This window comes from Oculina patagonica, chromosome 7, assembly GCF_052425735.1.
Source record: "Oculina patagonica isolate OP01 chromosome 7, crgOcupat, whole genome shotgun sequence".
Taxonomy (NCBI): domain Eukaryota; kingdom Metazoa; phylum Cnidaria; class Anthozoa; order Scleractinia; family Oculinidae; genus Oculina; species Oculina patagonica.
The window spans coordinates 19,450,544-19,470,588 of record NC_135764.1 but is presented as its reverse complement, the minus strand read 5'-3'; the positions used below and the strand labels follow the sequence as shown (position 1 = coordinate 19,470,588).

Here is a 20,045-nt window from a genome sequence, read left to right as displayed (position 1 = left end):
AAAAGAATTTTTAGGAGGTAATTTTTGACCATAGTAAAACGTCAACCTAAACTATGAACCAGTAAATGTGTAAATCCCAAATCGATCCGTCTAAGGGACGTTTGCTAAAAAGCCATCTGAATTGTCCCAAAAAGCTGTTTTAGCTTCGAGTTCTGAATAGTTTAAACATTCAAACCCCCAAAACGCTTTGAAAAGTGAAAAACTTAAATAGTCAGTCGAAAGTTATAGGTCGCTATAAAATCAACCAAGGTAGTCAAAACTTGAAGCTAACTAAAGAAATTGAAGCAACGAGGACAACAAACTTGAACTTGAAAATGTTTATTTATATATGTATACTTTTCAAGAAAATAGAGTTATTAAGTCAGCTTTCATTGTCTTTTTTTCTCAATTTACAGAATTACGCTATTAAAATCATCCATTTCTTAAATTTACAACCATTGATCATTAAATTGCATGCTAAGGTTTTAATTAACTAATTTATTAGTTGTCGTGCAAAAATTATGCATATCAGTTAAAACACTGCATTTGTCAGTATAAGGTCACGTTTCAGTTATTGACAATGCCGAGTTTTCGAGAACCCTTTGTTAATATTTACCCCATTTTACAAGCAATTTATAAACACTAAGTACAATAGGTGTAAGCTCAATGCACTTAAGGCACATCGTTGCAATGGCAAACATTACCAGTATAATATACAAGGCATTCTTATGGCTCATTAAGTATCTTTTATACAAAAAGATGGTGCAATTACTCAGAAAAACGTCTTGACTAAGGACTCCAAAAAATATACAAACATAACTCGTCCCAGCTCAGTTTTCCTTGCCATTTACATACTCAGCATAATCTTTAAATTACTGATTCGACTTAAAACTTTGGAAAGATACTTACATCAGCGGCCTTGATTTTAATTTAAACGCAAATATTAAAAGGAAAATGGATGATTCAGTTATATTTAAGATAATCAAGTTCAATTATAAATTAAATTTCACAGAATAACCTTTTAGCGATAAAACATCAAAGACCAATCATGACCAAAAATATATATCTTATATCGTTATTTCAACTGTCAAATCATTTTAAGTAGTTGAAATAGTTTGTTGTATACCGCGCCCTTAAAGTCCTGCCTTGAGACCCCCGATCAACAGCGGTCCACAGAGCGCTTTTATATATAATATTATTATAATATTAACTTCGTAACTCGAAACAGTCGTTTTAATGTCATTAACCGTACATGATACTCTAATAGTTTTCTTCTATCATCTGATCACGGGCACACTCATCAAAGATTGGTTACTTCTCTGTACTCCGGTATTTTCTGTATATTGATGCGTTTACTACTGTCACTTCGTTTTGGCGGATCTGGCCTTGTCGGTTGATGACTCTCTGTATGAACTCCATCCGGCCTATCCGTGTGTTTCGGTGCAGGTTGATCTTGTTGAGGCGGCTCTATAACCCAATGGATGACATTTTCTAATGGGTTTTTAGTAATTTTCTTTCGCTTTGCAGCCTCCTCGCTTCGCATAAGTCCATTTAGGAGTCGCTCTTCAGCGATCCTTAATCGTTCGTTTTGATTCTCATCGTACGACCACCTCTTGGTGATACCTCGGTAAGTCGGACTGCGGGGATTGCCCACGGTCAAATGGTCGGAATCCCCGGAGCTTTCCGAGCATGAATCGGAGAACGGCAGAGACGTATCCGAAGATCTGTCGGAGGCTGGTCGGTTCCTTTCAAACTCTGAGCCATAGAAATGAGTCGGTAACGTGTAACTATGTCTTTCCTTGTTCCCTCTTTCGGAAGACATCGTAGTAATTAAGTCAGACTGCGATCGAGGTCTTACATCGGCGATCTCCAACTTGCGTATGCCTTCGCTCCGAAGAGAATTTCGTTTCTGTCTTTCACTGACATAGTCTGAGATTTTCGTCACTTCCGTTGCGGAACGCCGCCTCGGTTGGTCTGGGACAGTGAGTCTGGCAAGACCGGATGTGACGTCATCGGTAGAAGACCTTACCGATGAAGGAGGCGAATCATCAGTCCTGGGTGGAGAGACTGTGGGTAAAGAAGCAAATACTGGCTTAGTATTTGTGTTCAATTACAAAGTCAAATGAGTTAGTAACAGTTACAGTCTACAATTTAGTTTGCCTGCCCAGGAAAGTACAGTACATTGTTGTCTCCCTAGACTTGCATACAAATCACCAAACCGTATTGTCTTTTATCCCTACCCCTGATGTGTGTGGCTCGAGTGTACGGCTCCTTCTTACGTGTCTTATGGAGTCATTTACTGATTAAATTGGAACCCCTTTTCTCAACGAAAAGCCGAAAAAGTTCAACAACTTCTCATCCAATTTTTTTCTCTTAAAAAAACTAAGTTTAGAGAAGAAAATTGTATAAGACGGTTTCGAACCTTTTTGTTGTTTTTTCGTGGAGAAAGGAGATTCCAATATAATCAATAATAACTGTCAGAGCTTGCGGTGTGCATCTGTCAAAGAAAACCTGTACGTGCTGAAGTCATTTTCAACATATATCTCTTGTTGACCTTGCTCACTATTCAGACTCTTGAAACACTTGCTACAACGCTATCGTTTTGTTAGGTGCGGCAATGTTTTCGTAAACAAGTCACAATAGGCATTGTCCTAACACCTGCTTGGCAAGAAATTTAATTTTAGAATGCATTTCCCGCCAGGTCTGAAAATAACCTAACAGCACCTGAATAGAGTGCAGTGATTTGGCATTAACGTTTGACTTGCGAAAAAAAATTGGTAGATGTTCAAGATAGATGAGCGGAAATGACGTAAGTTCATTAACAGAACTGGACCGCGAATTGTCGTAAATTTGTCTCTAAAAGTAGACTGCCAATCAATTGACAGGCAACGATTTAACCCAACTATTTTTTTCTATTCGTGTTACCATAATCCTGTTATTTTAACGTCAAATGTATGTGTTTCTAACAATCGGGCAATATTTTTGGAAAATATCCCTCGAACCACAGAGCGGCGAACTACTTGTATTGTTGTCTCCTACACATGATATAGACTCCACAAATCAATACAATCGGCAATTAAGTCACCTACAGTCAAAACAAAAGTCACGAAACTTACTTGCGCCTCGTCCAAGCGGACTGGACGCTCTTTCCACACTTTTCCAGAACTGATCGGACAGGTTATCTAGCGATTTATGATAGTTTGGTACGTTCCTGTACCTGCCTTTTGAGTCTCTGTGGTCTGTGTTTTCTGTTGGCGTAATAAACTGATATTAGTCTTCCACACACTGTACACATGAAGTGATTATGAATTAACGGCCCACGTACGTACGAAAGTTTTAACTATTTTTTTTTTGAATTAGAATACGTAATATTTCTTGGTCTTACTATCAGTATATTGAAGACTGTACAACTAGATTACATAAGAAATGCATCTAAATTGTTGTAAATAAGTTTGCCCTAAAGGTCGTGATCTGCGGATCATTTAAATTCGTTCTCGGTATTTCTACAACTTAATTGCTATATATCTTTACAATAAAAGTTAAAAATGGCTCAATAAATTGCGCTGTCTTATATCCGTACAATAAAAACAGGAAAGGTCAGCCTGGGATAATCAGGATTCTTGCAAACTGAAGTCGGAAATTGTGTTTTCAAACAACACAAACGGCTTAGACAGAGCTCTCTACGTGTCGGAATCAACAAAACACACACCAAAAATAATATGGACTCGGAAACGACACGAAAGAAGAGTAAAATTTCATGACTTGTAGCTTGTTCTGTAAAGAGACGCCCGAGTTGTTTTCCGGGCATTCGATTTGTTTGTCACACTGCTCATTGATTTGGAATTTTTCCGCAATCTAACATCCATAGATAGTGACTTCAAATTAACATTCACAACATTCGATGTAACACTAACAGCCAAAATCAATGCTAAAGGCCTATATTGTCATTTCTTGCGGGTTCTTGTAGTTCCTATAGTTTGTTCAAATAAATTTAGTTTTTTGTTTATAGATGAAAATAGTTTTCGGTTTCGGCATTACGAAGCCGGTTTTGCCAGAGTTCAAAGGAATATTTTTATAAGTCATGCTTTCTTTATAGCTCAAGACCAGCTATTATTGAACGCAGTAAGGTAGCCGTGTAACATCGCAGGATACGGCAACTAACGAAGATTAGTGACGCTAAAACAAAAGAGAAACAACACAAAAGTTTACAAACTCACCCGTAGCATGAGGGTCGTATCGGTACAGAGACCTGAAGTAGTTATCTGTGAGAAAGACAAAACACAACAACATCAGTGATTTCAATATACCGAGACAGCATAACAATACATGTTCGTAGTGTTTAGTTTGTCAAATGACGCTACAGAAGGCGTAAAAGAATAACCTTGTATCAATCTTGCTCTGACTACAGGGGGCTTATTAGCCAAGTTGTTATTCTGATCGGGAAACTTTGGTTTGACTCGCTTAAACTTCAACATGCTTCAACATTCGATGCTCCTTTAACATCATCAAACTTCAACAATGATCTTTTGTCGGTTTATAGTTGTCGCAGAGTACAAAGACATCAAGTCTTTTTTCCCATTGTACTCTATTGTAAATACACCAAAGTCTCGAATAAAACTTGACTACAACTGCTCTCCCTCTCTCTCTTCCTCTAGCGATGCCGATGTTTTCCAAGTCTTCGGTCGTCTGAGGGCAACGTGGAAACCGCAACTATAAGTAGCAAATTGACTAGTGAACCGAAGCACGTTTCGTAATCCACCGCGCGGTTTTAGAACTTTGCATATATGTGTAAATCTTGTGGATATTAATCGTTCGTGGGTGTGTAGGTGTATTAATTTCTTTTCGCGGGAAGCACACGAGTCTCGATGTGTGAATGTGATTTATCCAATTCCTTCGGCCGCCGGTTAAGGACACTGCGACACTTATTTATGGAGATGTAATAACGACTCGCCTAGCTCGTTATACGAACTAAGGATATTAATAGGCTTTTGACTTCATTAAACAAATTACAACTAATTATGCCAAATCATGCGGTTTGGTCCTTTCAAAGCAATCAAAAGGCACGGTTCGTTTACATTCCTTAGGTCAAGGAAGGAAGCGTTTCTAGGCTATTAACACGAGGTCTCCAAATGACAAACTGATTGATATTTTTGTTTTTCTTGGGTTCTCTTTCTTGTTTTCAAGTGTGTTTCGTCATTTCTGCACCGCCTCGAGGCGTATTTTAGGCGTGGGAACTAGTTGCAAACAGGGCATGTTTATTTGACAGTGAAATTTTGTTTGGGTTTACTCTCCAATCTGTCAATCAAAAGAGACACCTTGCAAAAGTGAAAGCAATAAAGAGAAAGAGTCGTGGACAGTTTGTCCCGGAGTAGCAAGAGACTCTTCTGTTTCTAAACATTTCGCGGGAAATTAGTTAACTGGTTCGTTTAATAAAACAACGAAGCTAAGACCACGCTTTGTCCAAAAAACAATAGATTTTGTTGTTTTTTTGTCTCGTTATTGTTCAGCCGCTTTCTTTCTTTGAACTTCGTTTTACCGCCATCAAATCGGTGACCGTGGATATAAACTACAAAAACAGGAAAAGCATTTTCCCGGCGTAAGTCATATCTGTGAATTTGTTTTTTTGTTTTAGGACACACTGGCATTTTACCACTGGTTGCACGAGACGGTTGTACGAGACTCTACTTTTGTAACCAAAAAATCAAGTAGGAGACCACTGTTCTTTTTATTACGTAAGATCCTGATCAATCCTCGCGCGAAGAACACACGTAGAAATCGGGTAATTTTTTTTCAAAACACGGCATCTTTTCAGACGGTTATAAAGCAAAAGCATAACAAACCAGATAAACTCCATGTATACCATACCCGTATGTCAGAAATATATCGTTTTGCCGTGCACATAGACACGATTTATATGAAAATCTCTGCTAAAATTAACTTAACTCTCTCTGTCACGTACGCTGTTTTATCCAGACAAAAAATGCTTAAAATCTATTTGGATTAGGTTTAATCTGAACGAAATAGGATTTGAACTGGCCTTCAGTTTATGGGGCGAGACACCTTTAGGATGAAAATACTTTCGTCTGCTTGGGATTTTACATTCCGATACGCAAAATAAAATAAAAAAATAAATAAAAAAAGATAACATATAAAATCAATTTATTTTACCTGTCCTGAAGCCACGAGCAGGCAAGGTGGCCGCGCGGGTCTTGTGGATCTCACTGAGGTCTGGGTGTGAGAGCGAGCTTTGATCCTTGGTTAGGTTCCCGGATGTGAGAGTGTCACCCGAAGTATTCAAGGATTCGTCGGAGCCAGTCCCCGCGCCACGGAACGAACTGGAGCGCGATTTAGGGTCTTGTGGAAGTTCTGTGTAAAAAAAAAGGACAGAACGTAATTTAAAACAGGGGAATGGTCAGTCAAACGCTGAATAATAATTTTGTTATTCTATATAAGATTTTCTCAGTGACACTGTTGTAACAAAATCTAAGTACGCTTTTTACACACTCAAGACGGCTGAGTTTTTGTTTCACTTCAAGGGAACAAAGTCCTAAACAAACGCCAACGAAGGGCGTACTATTCAAAGTACACGTCGAAATGCAACGTGTAGCTGCAAATGACAAAGTTCACGTGTAATGTACAAAGTAAAGCACAGCATGAAAAGAAAACCGTGCACCGAGAAATGTACAAAGTCTGTGTCCCACAGAAAGAAATCATGCGATACTCGTGGGTGTTATCATTACATTCACTTCCTCTGAACCATGAAATGGCAGCTGTTGTGGGAATGTACAAAGTGAAGTTCACTTCGAAGGCGTGGTGCCTTTTTTAATCCATGCAAGTTTCGGTTTTTGGTAGGTTGTGATGCTCGATTCAGTACAGAGGATGGAAACTAACTTAGCACGTGCCTGAAATATAAAACACTTTTCTAACAAGATGTCCCGCTGTGAAGGTTGCGTGCCATTTCTTAGAACCGGGCGACGAACGTGCAACAATTCCTGCAATTTTTAAAACAACAGCTCTGTAGGTAACTATAAACCTAAGGTCTCTTGCTGATAAAGCACTTTCACTCTTAATTTCAATTTCTTCATCTCCATGAAATTGGCAAATTACTTACTACTTTTTCGCTTCCCATACTAAAAAAAAATGAACAAAAAATATACCCGGAAGCAAAATCTTTAAATTTTCTTTTCTTTGTCATTTGTTTTTTTTTTATGTTTTATTTTAGTTCAAATTTGACTGGCACATATTCTTCCTTCATAACAATGCTAATTTGTAAAGTTCGCGAACTTTGCATTGTAAGCATTCCATGTTTGTTTTGAAAAGTCACCGAATTGATTTGAAAAAACAAAGTGGACCTGAGGTTATTTGGTAATCTCTAAGGTTACAGTCTTTGCTGTATTTTGATAAGATTTTTTAAGATTATAAGCGTGAGCCAGGCTGGCTTGAAGGATTGTATTGGGATTTATGTTGTGTAAGCCGGAAATTTTAAGAAACAATGAGTTACACCGATCTTGACCTCTAGTTCCACCATTCTGCTCACACAACACAACATGCTTGGTGATTATTTTCAAGTAAACGTTAATACTTTCCTGTGAAAGTAAAACATTCGTGTTATTTTCGTTATTAGCAACTAAAAGAGGTGATAACAACCCTTTTAGGAATCAATTAGCAGTTGTCGACATGGTCGTTCGTCATTCCCAGTATGGAATGCTTTTTAATTAGTCTCCCATGGTGTTATAAACGTTCGCTTTTGACTCTCGCGTCAGGATTCGTAAATCCATCGATCGCGTGCAGGAATTTTGTCGTCTGCAAGAAGGCCAAATGCATATGCCTTTAAAATCGGTTTTGAAGCCAACCCAGTCTAGTCTAGCACCAATTCGCGATATAAGTTTGTCGGCTGACAAACAATTGCGAAAGTGGATAATAAATCTGTTTGTTGCGGTTAGCGACATTTCCTATACCTCCTTGTCTTAATGGCTTCTGGAAGATGTTTTTTGTGGTTGGAGTTTACGTAAAACGATTTAATGATTCGCGGAGCATAACGTTATCAACAAGAAATGTCACGTAACGTTTTGAAGCAACACACAGTTTTGGTCTTTGTCCATCCCCTTTGAGACCATTGCTCGCGCGTAATGTTTGCCATATTCCGTCATAATGGAGTTTGCGATAACAATATCGAAGTCTGCAAACTTTTAAAGAACATATCAGGAATTCAAAACATGTGACACGCTTTTATTCGATTCTCCCGCGACAGACTATACTCGTTGCTCTGTAGTTGTTTAGTTGAAGTTTGTAAGGTTGCGCTGATCCAACAAAAATCGGCACTCTAGTATTGTTGGATGTCAGGAATAACAAAAAACCAAAATGTTTTCAAATACTCAGTCTGTCTTGTTGGCATTAAAAATAGATCAGCTAAAGCCAATGAAAGAGCTAATGAACCATAGCTTATATTATTGAGTACAAAATTGCAGTGAAACCATGACACTTATCCCAGCTTTTCTCGAACAAGCACAAAACGTTACAGGGATGGTAGCAGTATCCATGTAAACAATAAATACAGTTAAACGTCTTTTGAACACTGAAGTGCATTTTAAATTTTCTGGTTTAAGAACGATCAGAGACTCAAGATCTCTCAAACTTTAATGCTTGCTCTGGCAATTCAATAGCATATGGCACCTAAGAACAATGGAAACTGGAGTTCCAGACTATCACAAATCTACCATACTGCAAACGCGATCGGTTGGGAACTTAGGAGTTTAGTCTAGCAAATCAACACTCGCATCTTCTACAAAGTAACCGGTAAATTCAAACAAATTACACATGATACTCACTCAGACATAATGGACAAGGTTTATCCACGAAGAGGCACGAATAACATCGTGGATGTCCACAAGTGTCGATGAGCCTTCTTTTGTGTGCATTGTCGTATCTTTCTCCGCAGTCAGGACAAGTGATGAACTTTGGTGAAGACCACTGAGTGTCCATAGCTGACGGCATTGGTCTTACAAAACGTTGCGATCTCTCTTCAATCTTTGCTGTTTACTGAAACATAAACAAAACCGGCAACGTAAACAAACGACGCTAAACACTAATGGAGCTCTACTTTGCTGCACAAATTGCCCTAACACACCGACGAGAGAAAACACGAGCACTTATTCACCTTAGAACCAGCTAATAACTTGTTGTATGTTGTGTTTCAACTCTAGAATGTCCAAGTCTGGACAAGGTCAGGTCCAATACAGTTATGAAGTCTTATGACGGAAGCAGGAAAAAAAGCAAAATATAATACTCTCGGTGACAATTGGTTAAATATCCAGGGCTTGATCAATTGATTGGAAAATGCCTTGATGACAATAGAACAATAGAAGTGTCAAAGAACAAATCACAATTAATTATGCTTAAAATGTTCATATAGAAGAAAGTGCTGACGCGTGACAAGGTTTTTGTACGCAGCCTAATCTTGTAGAAATGTGAAAAATGAAAATATTATGCAGTATTTTTATAGATTGCAGTAGGTTAACACACGTTAACATTTGTGAAGTTTTGCAGGAGGTTCCTACGTAGTGTTAGGATTGTGCCGTTACGGTGTGGTTAATGCGCGGAATGCAAGCTTCCAGCGGAGTAAAGGATTGCCACACGCACGCTCTCTTGGAAAGTCTTTGTTTTAGAAACAAATTGCTGTATTGTTTGTAATATTTACATCCAGCCTACTCCTTAGCTTTGAATGAACTCGAGACGAAAGTCCATTTCGACTAAAATCTTCGAATTTACTGCTGTACACTGCAATGGGAGGGATTAAATGTTGATCTCTGGCATCTAATCCAGTTTGCAAATGCTTTTCTTTAAAAAGTATTTGTCTACAATTGTTTGGTGTATAATCTTTCTATCGACAACGTGAAAAAGCTCACGTTGAGTCTTAAACCCTGATGTGCGTTTGGCTGATTCATTACATGATGTGGATGCTATCGTGATTTTAGAAGCTAAACCCTGACAAACAAACCGCACTACTTTGCCTGTCTGGTTTTTCCACTCACGTCACTACAAATGGAGGCGAAAAAGTCAATTACTTGTTGGAGAGCGTGAAGTACTAATCACTTAAACTGAACCAATAGAAACGCAGGAATTCACGTCGGCGATCAGTCAAACTATCGACAAAGTAAACTTGCCGAAATGAAGATTTATTTGATCTTCACAACAAGCGGAAATCTTGTTAAAGACTAATTACAAGGCTGAAAAGATGTGCGTGAAAAATTTTCCAGCTGCAGCAAGAAGAGCCAAAGTCTACACTGCCCACACATTTCAAAGTCCACCCCCCTGGAGTGACCCTTTAGCTCCCCCTTGATTGAATATAGTCGCATAACGTGAAGAGTGCGGCAAGAAATTGCTTTTCAAGAAATAGCACGCAAACTGCGGTGATAAAAAAAAACGCTGCAGTTTGCGTGTTTTGTTAAGCTACGATGGCCATAAAAAAATAGTTATTTCGACTTTGTTTTCTCGCGCAATTAAGCGAGGAATTAGCTTCTTGCAGAATGGGTTTCTGCTTCTTGTTATGCAATAGCCTATAAACCTAGCAATGACAACAGAAAAAAATTAGCAGCTGATAAGGTTCTCTAACGACAGTCAGTCCTGTTGACGTTAAACTGTAGTTCTTGTAAGCGTGAAGGAAATTTTATTCTCTTGAAAGCCGCATAACGAAGTACTTCGCTTGTAAGCGGCACGCAATAGTGTCCACAGTTCAAGTGGCTATCCACTTGTGGGCGTACAAGTCTATCCCGGTAAAGATGTCAGAAATGCCTTATCGCTTCATTAAATCAATGTATGACGTACTTGACTAAACAAACTAATATGGGTCCATACTGAAAGCGAATTACGCATTGCAGACAGTATTCCAACCAAACTAGTACAATACAACAATCTTTTTAAAAGTTAGTTTAAAAAAGCACTTTTAAGTTCACAAGTTCTACATATCGGTGAAAAAAATTCCTCTACTGAGCTCATTACCCACAGTTTTTTCGAACATTCCAGCAAACACTTAAGACATCAAGAGGCTGAAAATCGAAAAAAAATCAGAAACATTCCGTTTTGCTTTAAAGCAAAACCACATTGAAGCAAAAAAAAACATGTTTGAACGGTCGCCAACTGATAAATTATAAACCATGAATGCAGTTTGGCAACATTATTTAAAAAAATTCAAACGAAGTATCTCACGATATATCAAATTATCTTACAAAGTTCAAAAATCTATTTTACTATTAGCAAACCCCAAAATTATATTTTTCTAAAATGAAAACACTAAAGACATAAATGAAACAAAAAGGAAGGCTAGCATTTTTGTGACGATCAACACAGATACGAGCGACAAACTAAACTTTTTGAAGACGTCCCATCCGTACTGAGCTCCTTTAACGCTTACCTTTTAGCAATTTCTTTTAAACCATCTACTGTACTTGTTGCATGTTCTGAGTGAAAGGCCTTTTCTTTAGGTACTTATAATTCTACGCTAAAGAGAACAATGCTTTCAACCCACTCTCCATGCGGTTTGTTTTCTCTTCCCGCGCCCACGAACACTGGAAACTCTGTCACTCTCATTCAAGAGGTTATATTCAACAGCAGACGAGCCTAATACTCGAAAGGTGGGAACAACTCTTAAGGTTACTCATTTTCAAGAATTAGACCAAAGGGAATTAGAAAAGGTAATATCCGTTTCCTTTGTAGACAGCTCACGCCTCACGGGATCGGACCATAGCGGAAACTTTGCAAGAAAGCATGTCCCTCGAGTTAAAAATTATAAACAATGGACTTCGCACTCTTTCTATAGAGGGTACGAGATTGCAACCCCCCAGAGTGTTCCCTTTATTAACTGAATGTTCTGCAAACAAACTTTCACTGCTGTCTCGATGCTGTCGATATCGATAGGATAGTATTAAAAAAAAACGACAAAAAATAACACAAATCAAGTTCAGTTTATGCAAATCCTACTAGATGTGAGTGGTTATTGCCACTGCTCGCTTGACTAATCCTGTATGAAGTCAAACAATACCCAATAAAAATCCACCAAAGCCTGCTTGAGTGCTCACAAAAATACCTTAGATATTTAGTAACTATTTCTGAATGTTTTTGAACTCGTCAACATCTATCAAAAAATATAGAACGAGAATTAGTTCTTGATAAAGTCAAGCTTTCAAGATCTTGTGGCTCCAAATAATCCTCGAGTTAAATGATTAATTCAATAATTACATGTTTAAGTATCAAACCTCTATTCTGCTTTCCTCGTTACATTAATCCTTACAAATCCACTTACCTCCGATTCGGTTAAGTTTACGCTATGGAGAATTGTCAGTTTGTACTAAAATGACACAGAACTATGATATAATATCCAAAGAGACAATGAACTGACGCATTTGTTCCATAAATACACATGTTCGGTAACTATTCTTGAATATTGCTAGCTTTACGGTTCATACTCTAAACAAATCTTCAATAAAAGGCTTCGCTTCTAAGAAAGTAATATTCGTTTAGACTCCAGCGAGAGAATGATGCGTTTATATACAGACTTACATAAGTTCCTTGTGAGGACCGCGCAGCCGGTTTCCGAGGCGTGATTTCAAAACCGGCGTCTTGTGGTGGAGGTTGTTTTGAGTATCTTCAGGAAACAAACTTCTCAATTTTGCTGACGTTGTAACATGTGCTCTCGCGTAAAAATTTATAAAATAAGGTTCTAAATATACTCAGTGAAAATCCATACCTCTTTTCATAATAGAGTTATAAATATAAAGCGTCTCTTTGTTCGAAGCGGGGTTTTTGCCCTCACAAACTGACTATATAAATAATGATATTGTTTTTTAACACAAAAGCGAATAAAATATGCGTTGTCTTTATTGATCGTGAACGACTGTCTTCGAATACTTAGCTCACGAAAATAATTACAGGTCATATTTGTAGTGCAACAAACTTTTCCTCCAATTTTCAATTAGGTGGACATTGGACTAAAGTAGAAAAAACAAAATCAAAACTTTGTTTCCGAAGTCAAACCATTGCGTGCAGTGAACACTCCAGATGCTATTGTTGGTCTATCAACCCTCAAACTGCAGTTTCTTATTGTAATTCTTGCACCACCCATTATTAAGAATGTAAAAACTTGTTTGCATCCAGGAAATCTAGTTTATTCCATCGTAAGTAAACTATAATAGCCTCTTGCGGCGTCACACAACTGAGCATTCGTCAGCACTATGGTTTCCATAGAAACTGCGTTGAATATAACTGTGGGCATTTCCGCCGTGGTAAATCGATATTTTTAAACATTTCACAAACTTCCATGCAGGCATTCAGAGATCATACAACGATTTTCAATCAATTCCAGTGAAGTTATAATTGAGTTATGTAGTATAACAATAAGTTTTAAGAATTTTTTTTTTAAGGAACAAAAAAGAAAAACTTTGAGCAACCAGAACGGAAATGTCTTTCCGTCAACGTCACCTGTCATCAGACGAACAAATATTAACATAAAGGACCGCGTGGACAATATTTATGCATCGTCAGCAATGAAAGACACATGCTTTTTATCTGATTCGACGAAGATATTTTGAAGGTCTCTGATAAAATACGGAACAAGATGAAACCATCTAAGTGCAAGAAACGCACGTGGTTAGTTTCCTTAACTGCTCTGTGGGCATGAATTTCCATGGTGGCAAAACCAATTTTGTTTAAGTACAAACACGACGAATTATCTCAACGCTGATAATTATGACATAAAAGAAATTTGGTCAAAATGTTCTCACACAAAAACAACCGGAAGACTTTGTACAAAATTACTCATCAAAGTGAGTAGATCGCGTGAGTGAAATGTAGCGTGAAGTGAACCGGCCTCGCTGCGGCATCAGACCGTTACAGGAAGGCTACAGTGGTTACTAGAAAAAACTGTTATTTTTGTAAATGACTTAATAAAACAGGGCTGTAGGAAGGAAAAAGTTAGTTTCTCTTTGTTATTAAAATGACCAAAAGTGCAATTCAAGTGAACTGCGAATAAAGAGTTTCAGTACTAGTACTCAGTTATTTTTAGTAAAATACTCTGGGAAGTTGAGCAGTGACTTAATCAGCTTTAATCATACCTCAGTTTGAGATATGGTTTTATGGTTAAATAATTTCGTAATAAAAATTGGTTAAAATGAAATTGGTTAAAAATATAAACTAACCTCAAACAAAAGTGATTAAAAACTGACTGTGTCATCTATTGACAAACACTGACTTAGTAGAGAACTTTCAATTCACTTCTGTCTTATGTCTTGCAACGAAGCGAAACTGGCGGGAACGCCGTCGCTGAACTTTGTACACGAATTTACTGACACATTGACACGATTGCTTCAACGAACACCTGAGCAGTTTATCCCTCTCAAAAGAAATATTTATCTATGACTTTGAAAAGGTTGACCTCGTTTATGCTTTTTTGGATAATGCGTGCTATTCAACACAATAGATTTACTGTCACCGTTGAATAGAAATCACTAACTTGACACAGCAGACTAACTTGACACTGCAGGCAACAAGCCAAGTTAACAAAGCGTTAAGCCAGAATACCTACTCGATGTTTAAATATTTGATATATATCACAAAGTGGATACCCATTTAAAAAACACCATTAAGCTATCCAACGTTGTTCACTTAAGAGAACTAAAGAATGACATAATGTTGATTTAATTTATGAGATAATTAATGCATGGTTCATACCTTTTGAATAAATTGTTAAGGTTGTGAAGTCCTCAAGTCTTAAGCATAAAGCTCTGCTCAGTTTTCTATAACACGGCGCTAGCTGCCATCTCGTTGCTCAAAGTTATTATGACAACAACTTGGTAGGAACCATTTTATATTTCACACAAGGAAGGCTGTTTATTGGACGTAGGCGGATTTCATCACTCTTGACGTCATACATTTCTAACTAATTTATTTTCGGTTTGATTCATTGTTTCAGATCTCATTAAGATACAATCTCAAGTGGCTAATAATATATTGCGTTGTCGTGTTTTTGTTCTTGTGAATTGTTTCGTTTTATTTGCAGTCATTTTACGTCAAAGATCTCACAAAATGGCGGAAGCCCAATTCACGTGATAAGACCGACGTCACGCGATGTTCAAACGAACAAAACCGACGGCTGACGAAACTCGCTCGTAAAAAGGAGGCTAAATGTGTTGTTTCGAGCGACTCATTCGTGACAAGTCGAGTGTCTTACGAACAGAGCCGAAGACCTCCGAATCGAAGTCGTAACGAGTCGTAACGTGTGACCTTGAATGACACTACAAATTTCTTTTAGTATTTACCTCTGTGTTGTTATTTTGTTAATTGTTTAATAATGAGTAGCTACTAGGATCTACTAGTCATCAAGTTTTCTTTTTTAAGTGGTTTAAAGATTTAAATCGCATTTCCCAGAGCAATTTTACGTCCATTTTAACGTCTAGCGTTGGTCTCCTAGGCAACCCGAAAATATTGGCCACTTATAAATTGGGCAGGACAGAGAGGAAACCGCAAACCCTTTCAATGGAGAAAAAAATGGCAAAGATTTTGAAACATAACAGGAAAGGTTTAGGTTAATTTAATAGCCAAGCTGGACAGGCATGTTTGAAAACAATATCACAGCTTACAAAGAAGTAAAATCACTGATTTTCGTCGTCGTTTCTTTTGTGCTTTTATTTAAATCCTGTAGAAATATGCAGCATGTGATGAAAAAATAAATCAAATTTCAGAAATTGCTATGGTATGATCAGGGAAAAATATATATAAATAGCAAAACAAATTCAATTACAGAACCACAACTGCAACAAAAAAAGATTTCCATCCGGTTAGTAAAAGGTACCAATTTTTTGTGCGTTTTATTCAGATGGGATTTAAATACTGTCAAGGCAAACAATTCGAAACAAAATGAAACAAAACAAGAATTCGAGTAAAAATTACACCGCACTGCGCTTCGTTCTAAAGTAAGCACCCTTCAGTAATTGTTTTCTAGCTTCTTACTAAGTCATAACAAATTAAACAGGCGGGCCATAAATGTGAATTCAAACAACTCTCTTCTTTCGTCTCAATAGCTGTGAAATTACTCTGTTTAGGAACCTTAAAAGGGGTTTTCAAAAATTGTCAAGAAATCGAAATTGCACGAAAACATGCGCATGTTACATGTTGCCATGGTTACTTGTTATTCACGCTATGGAGGTATCCGCCTAGCAGGGGTATAGCACAGTGACCTTCCAGTTCCCTGTCCAATTGATATCCATCCAATAACGTATTATCAAAAACAAAAAGTCCAAAACTTCCATGCCCAGTATAAAAGTACCTCCCTGAAGGGTGAAAAAGAAATACCCTTAATGGCCAGGAAAGGTGACAACATTCCGAAAGCCTTGACCCCATCGAGCGACAAATACTCGTGCACTACTTCGGGATAAACAACGCAAAAATTTACCCTTGCACTTGAAAATTCGAGGGCTTTTCCACGATACAAAATTTTTTCTAGTACGGAATAAGGGCTTTCCCGGGTTCTATAGAAAGATGTTGCTAGGTGGGTCTCAAACGTTTTTAAAATGTGTAGTGGAAAATAACATGCTTCAAATAACACATATTGAATACAAAGGTACGGGGGCGTAATTTAAAACGCCCTTGCCTTTCTTTAACTCGTGATACGGGAAAACGGTCACAATGTCACGGCAATCAAACTGACGTCACGTTTTGCGTGAATGAATTTCCCGCTGTCACTAAAACGTTCAGTGCTATATCGTTGGCACGCAACTGTTTTCTATGGTCTCTAGTCCATTATATAATAATCATCTAAACTTTATTGCACATTAGAAAGCAAGCCAAATAACTGTCGACAATTTCTCTACTTTGGATACCTTCGCTTAACTTGACCTATTCTTAAAAATTATGTCACACCTATGTATGTAACTAACTTCAGGAAGTCACATTGGTATATTAGTTTTGGAACTTTTATTAAACTGTTTGATCATCACTAGTTAGTGTTTTCAAAAGTACGATGTATGTGGATGTTTTGATATGCAATACTTATGAGAAAAAGAAAACATGGTTTATTTCCAGTAGTTAGTAAAGTTGTAAACATTCGTAAGGCGATTTGTAGTTTCACTTCCGAATGACGTCAATGGTTTCTAATGAAACACAACATGGCGTCGTGTTTTTCGAACTTTTGTTGTTTAGTTTTATTTTATGTCAACAACTGATATGACTTGTGTCACGTACAAGAGATACGTTTCTCCGTAAGCAAATAGACTTTCAACAAAGATTTGTTGTTGTTGTATTATATTTAGGATTTTAATCAAAGAGATTTTCTAACGCTGACTTGGATGTTTGTGCAATATAAGACATATAACAAAGCAAAGACTATTATTAGTATTCTTTTCAAGTTGCATACTTTTGTCAACTGCTTCCTATCTTAGCATCAGATCAATTAATGTTTGGGTGTACAAAGTAAGTAATTAAAACGGGGAAGGAAACTGAAAAAAACCCAGCATATTGTTTAAATGCACAGAAAGTGTTTGATAGTTTTAGCACACCCACATTCCGTCCACATGTTTTCGATTGTGATTTAAAGTAGATCAAAATTGTTTTCACAACCGTGGGATGGCCCGGATAAAACACAGCTTATCGTAGCATTGGCCCGAGTATCAAGAGAATATTTAACCAAGGATTAAATTGTAGAGAGACAATTTTGAACAATTTGCAAATTGTCAAAGAATCTTTGTCTTATTAATGTAATGTACTCAGCTTAATTCTTCGAGGTGGTCAAGACTTAAAGTTTCATTTTCACTGAAACCAGTTGACAATTTTAATTTAAAAACAAACCTTCAAAAGAAAAACATCTTAAGCGTGAAATTCTTTCGCACATTTGTACTTCCTGTTTGGCTCGTACAACTTGTGTTTGTTTGGCTCTCCGCAACTTGTGTTAATGGCGGGCGGAATGTTCAAAATCACCTGTGAATCTCTCATAGCAGTGGGCGTTCTCGAACGCCACTTATGAAATGGGCACCCATATTTCCTAACTGACGATCGTAACACGAAAGCGAGAGAAAAACCTTTGCTTTGACTGCCAAGAAACGGTTTTTCTTGGCTACTAATAGACCATAATAATGCTTTATTAATACGAATTCGTATTTCACTCGAGCACTCCTGCGATTGTTTAAAACCATTTATATTTTTCTTTGTCTAAAACGCTGTATATATTTAATTTAAAATGTTACAGAAAACGATCGCACTCAGAGAAGAGGGCATCTGCTTTTCGGTTTCTTTTAGGGATTACGTGTATGCCCACGCGTGACCTTGGCGTTGGACTGTCGTTACCCCGTAATGTTTACTTTTTTGTCGAAAAAAATAAACGACTAGCTCCAGCCTCGTAGATCTTAAGAAAAAAAAAAAAAAAATAGGAGACAAGATTTGGGAGACGTCCCTTGAAAATAACGACTCGAGGTCACTGCCACAAAATAAATTGATGATAAATGTTATTGAGAGAGTTGGACCGGCATTATCAATACTGTATTCTACGCTGGCAGGTTAATAGAAAGAGTGAATGCGTTACTGTAGGTCGAATAAAACACGAAATGTTTTCATAACCCAAGCCAAGACATGAATGACCACGTTTCAGCTCGAACTTCCTTTAACCCCTGCTGTTCCATGCTGCTGTCGTCCGATTAAGCGACCGGTTTGCAAAAATAAATCTGCCATACTGGTAAGACCACTTAAGACACCAGAAATTTTGTTCTTCAGTTTTGACAAGAAAATTTTACGCGTTTAATTTATTGGGAAAAGGGTAAGCTTTCTTTCACTACGATGGAAAGGGAAAGCAGAATAACTAGGCATAATTTCGTTCTTGTTATCTTCATAGCTTCAGCTCTAGTAGCTCTCCTGGTACGTGAACGGTGAAGAATTGAAAAATATTCTAATCTAGGATTAGCTGGTAGATTATTTGCACCAGCGCAGTTCGTTATTAGCATGTAGGCTTAAACGGATTGCATCTAAATTACTGCTTTCGAAAATTCAACTGGACAGCATAACTTCAAATTAGTAAAACATGACAAATTTCTGCAAGGTTTCGTTCGAAAAAATTTGAAGTTCCGTAGCTGAGCATGCAGCCACTTGCTGTTTTAAAGATTTGCTCCAAGAGCAAGTCGCAGGTTGTGCAGTGTACAACTATAAAAGATAAAATTTCGAAATACGGAACGCTACCTGCATCAGCTGCAATGCAATATTCTAGACCGCAAAGAAAATAACTTCCTCCACAATGTTTGCAACGGGTGAGCTAAACAATTGAAGAAATTGTGGAAATCCGAATCGGAGAATTTACTTCGCTTATACATATAGTACATAACACTCATAATACTTACCTGAAAAGCAGAAGTAACTGCAAGTTTCTCAGCTTTGATTCTCAAAAGCAGAGTGCGATGTTTACTGTTAGAAGAACTGGATACAACTGAGATGCAATCAGAGGTAAACCGGGTTATCTTTAGCACATTTTTAACATCGCGTGGGAGAGACGTGTGTCCACTAAAAATAAACAGTCACGTCCGAAACTATTTTGACTTGTTTGGATTATATTACTAACCCAGGGCAACGGGGTCTATTCTGTCACAATCTACGTAAAACGTACATCCTCTTTGAAATTGGATAGTTGTATTAAGTTTCCGCTGAGGAAACTAGTGCGGGAAAATGATTATTTGCCGCCGAACAGATCCATTAAGTTTAATGTTTACATATTCTTCTTTATTAACACTTTTCCGTACACTCTTTGTTTTCTTTTCGATCCAGGAACTTACTGGAATACTGAAGATTCTTTTAAATGTAAACAAGACAACCCTACGTATCAATTGCAACTTTTCTCAAGAACGAAGTGTTTTTGGTGAAGTTATCTCATGCCAAATGACTATGTGCCTTGTTTCTATGGAACCCGACCGATAACTAATCTTATTTTTCCACATTTTTCCCCTACACGCGTATTGCGGTCAGTTAATACAAATTAAATTCTTTATTGATAGTGCGTAGGTGAGCTTTATAGGTGGTTTCCTGAAATGTTAAGTATTTTGCCA

General features: G+C 37.5%; 3 protein-coding genes across 7 annotated transcripts in view; 2 read left to right on the top strand and 1 right to left on the bottom strand.

The window, feature by feature from the left end:
- The window catches only part of LOC144661116 (toxin CrTX-A-like), a 285,950-nt gene that overhangs the window by 167,074 nt on the left and 98,831 nt on the right, over positions 1-20,045 (top strand). The gene's annotated exons all lie outside the window — the stretch shown is intronic.
- The window catches only part of LOC144661103 (uncharacterized), a 249,438-nt gene that overhangs the window by 151,537 nt on the left and 77,856 nt on the right, over positions 1-20,045 (top strand). The window lies entirely within an intron of this gene.
- On the bottom strand, positions 303-19,489 carry LOC144661110 (uncharacterized). Of its 5 annotated transcripts, none has more exons than XM_078521817.1 (6): positions 19,347-19,489; positions 8,808-9,018; positions 6,148-6,345; positions 4,197-4,241; positions 3,096-3,227; positions 303-2,046 (listed from the first exon to the last, which is right to left on the bottom strand). In XM_078521817.1, exons 2-6 carry the CDS (start codon positions 8,971-8,973, stop codon positions 1,280-1,282), a joined length of 1,308 nt encoding a protein of 435 aa, XP_078377943.1. In that variant the 5' UTR covers positions 8,974-9,018; positions 19,347-19,489; the 3' UTR covers positions 303-1,279. The 5 variants fall into 5 exon arrangements, with proteins under 5 accessions (XP_078377943.1, XP_078377942.1, XP_078377945.1 ...); XM_078521816.1 differs by lacking the exon at positions 19,347-19,489 and adding an exon at positions 14,701-14,816; XM_078521819.1 differs by lacking the exon at positions 19,347-19,489 and adding an exon at positions 12,535-12,671.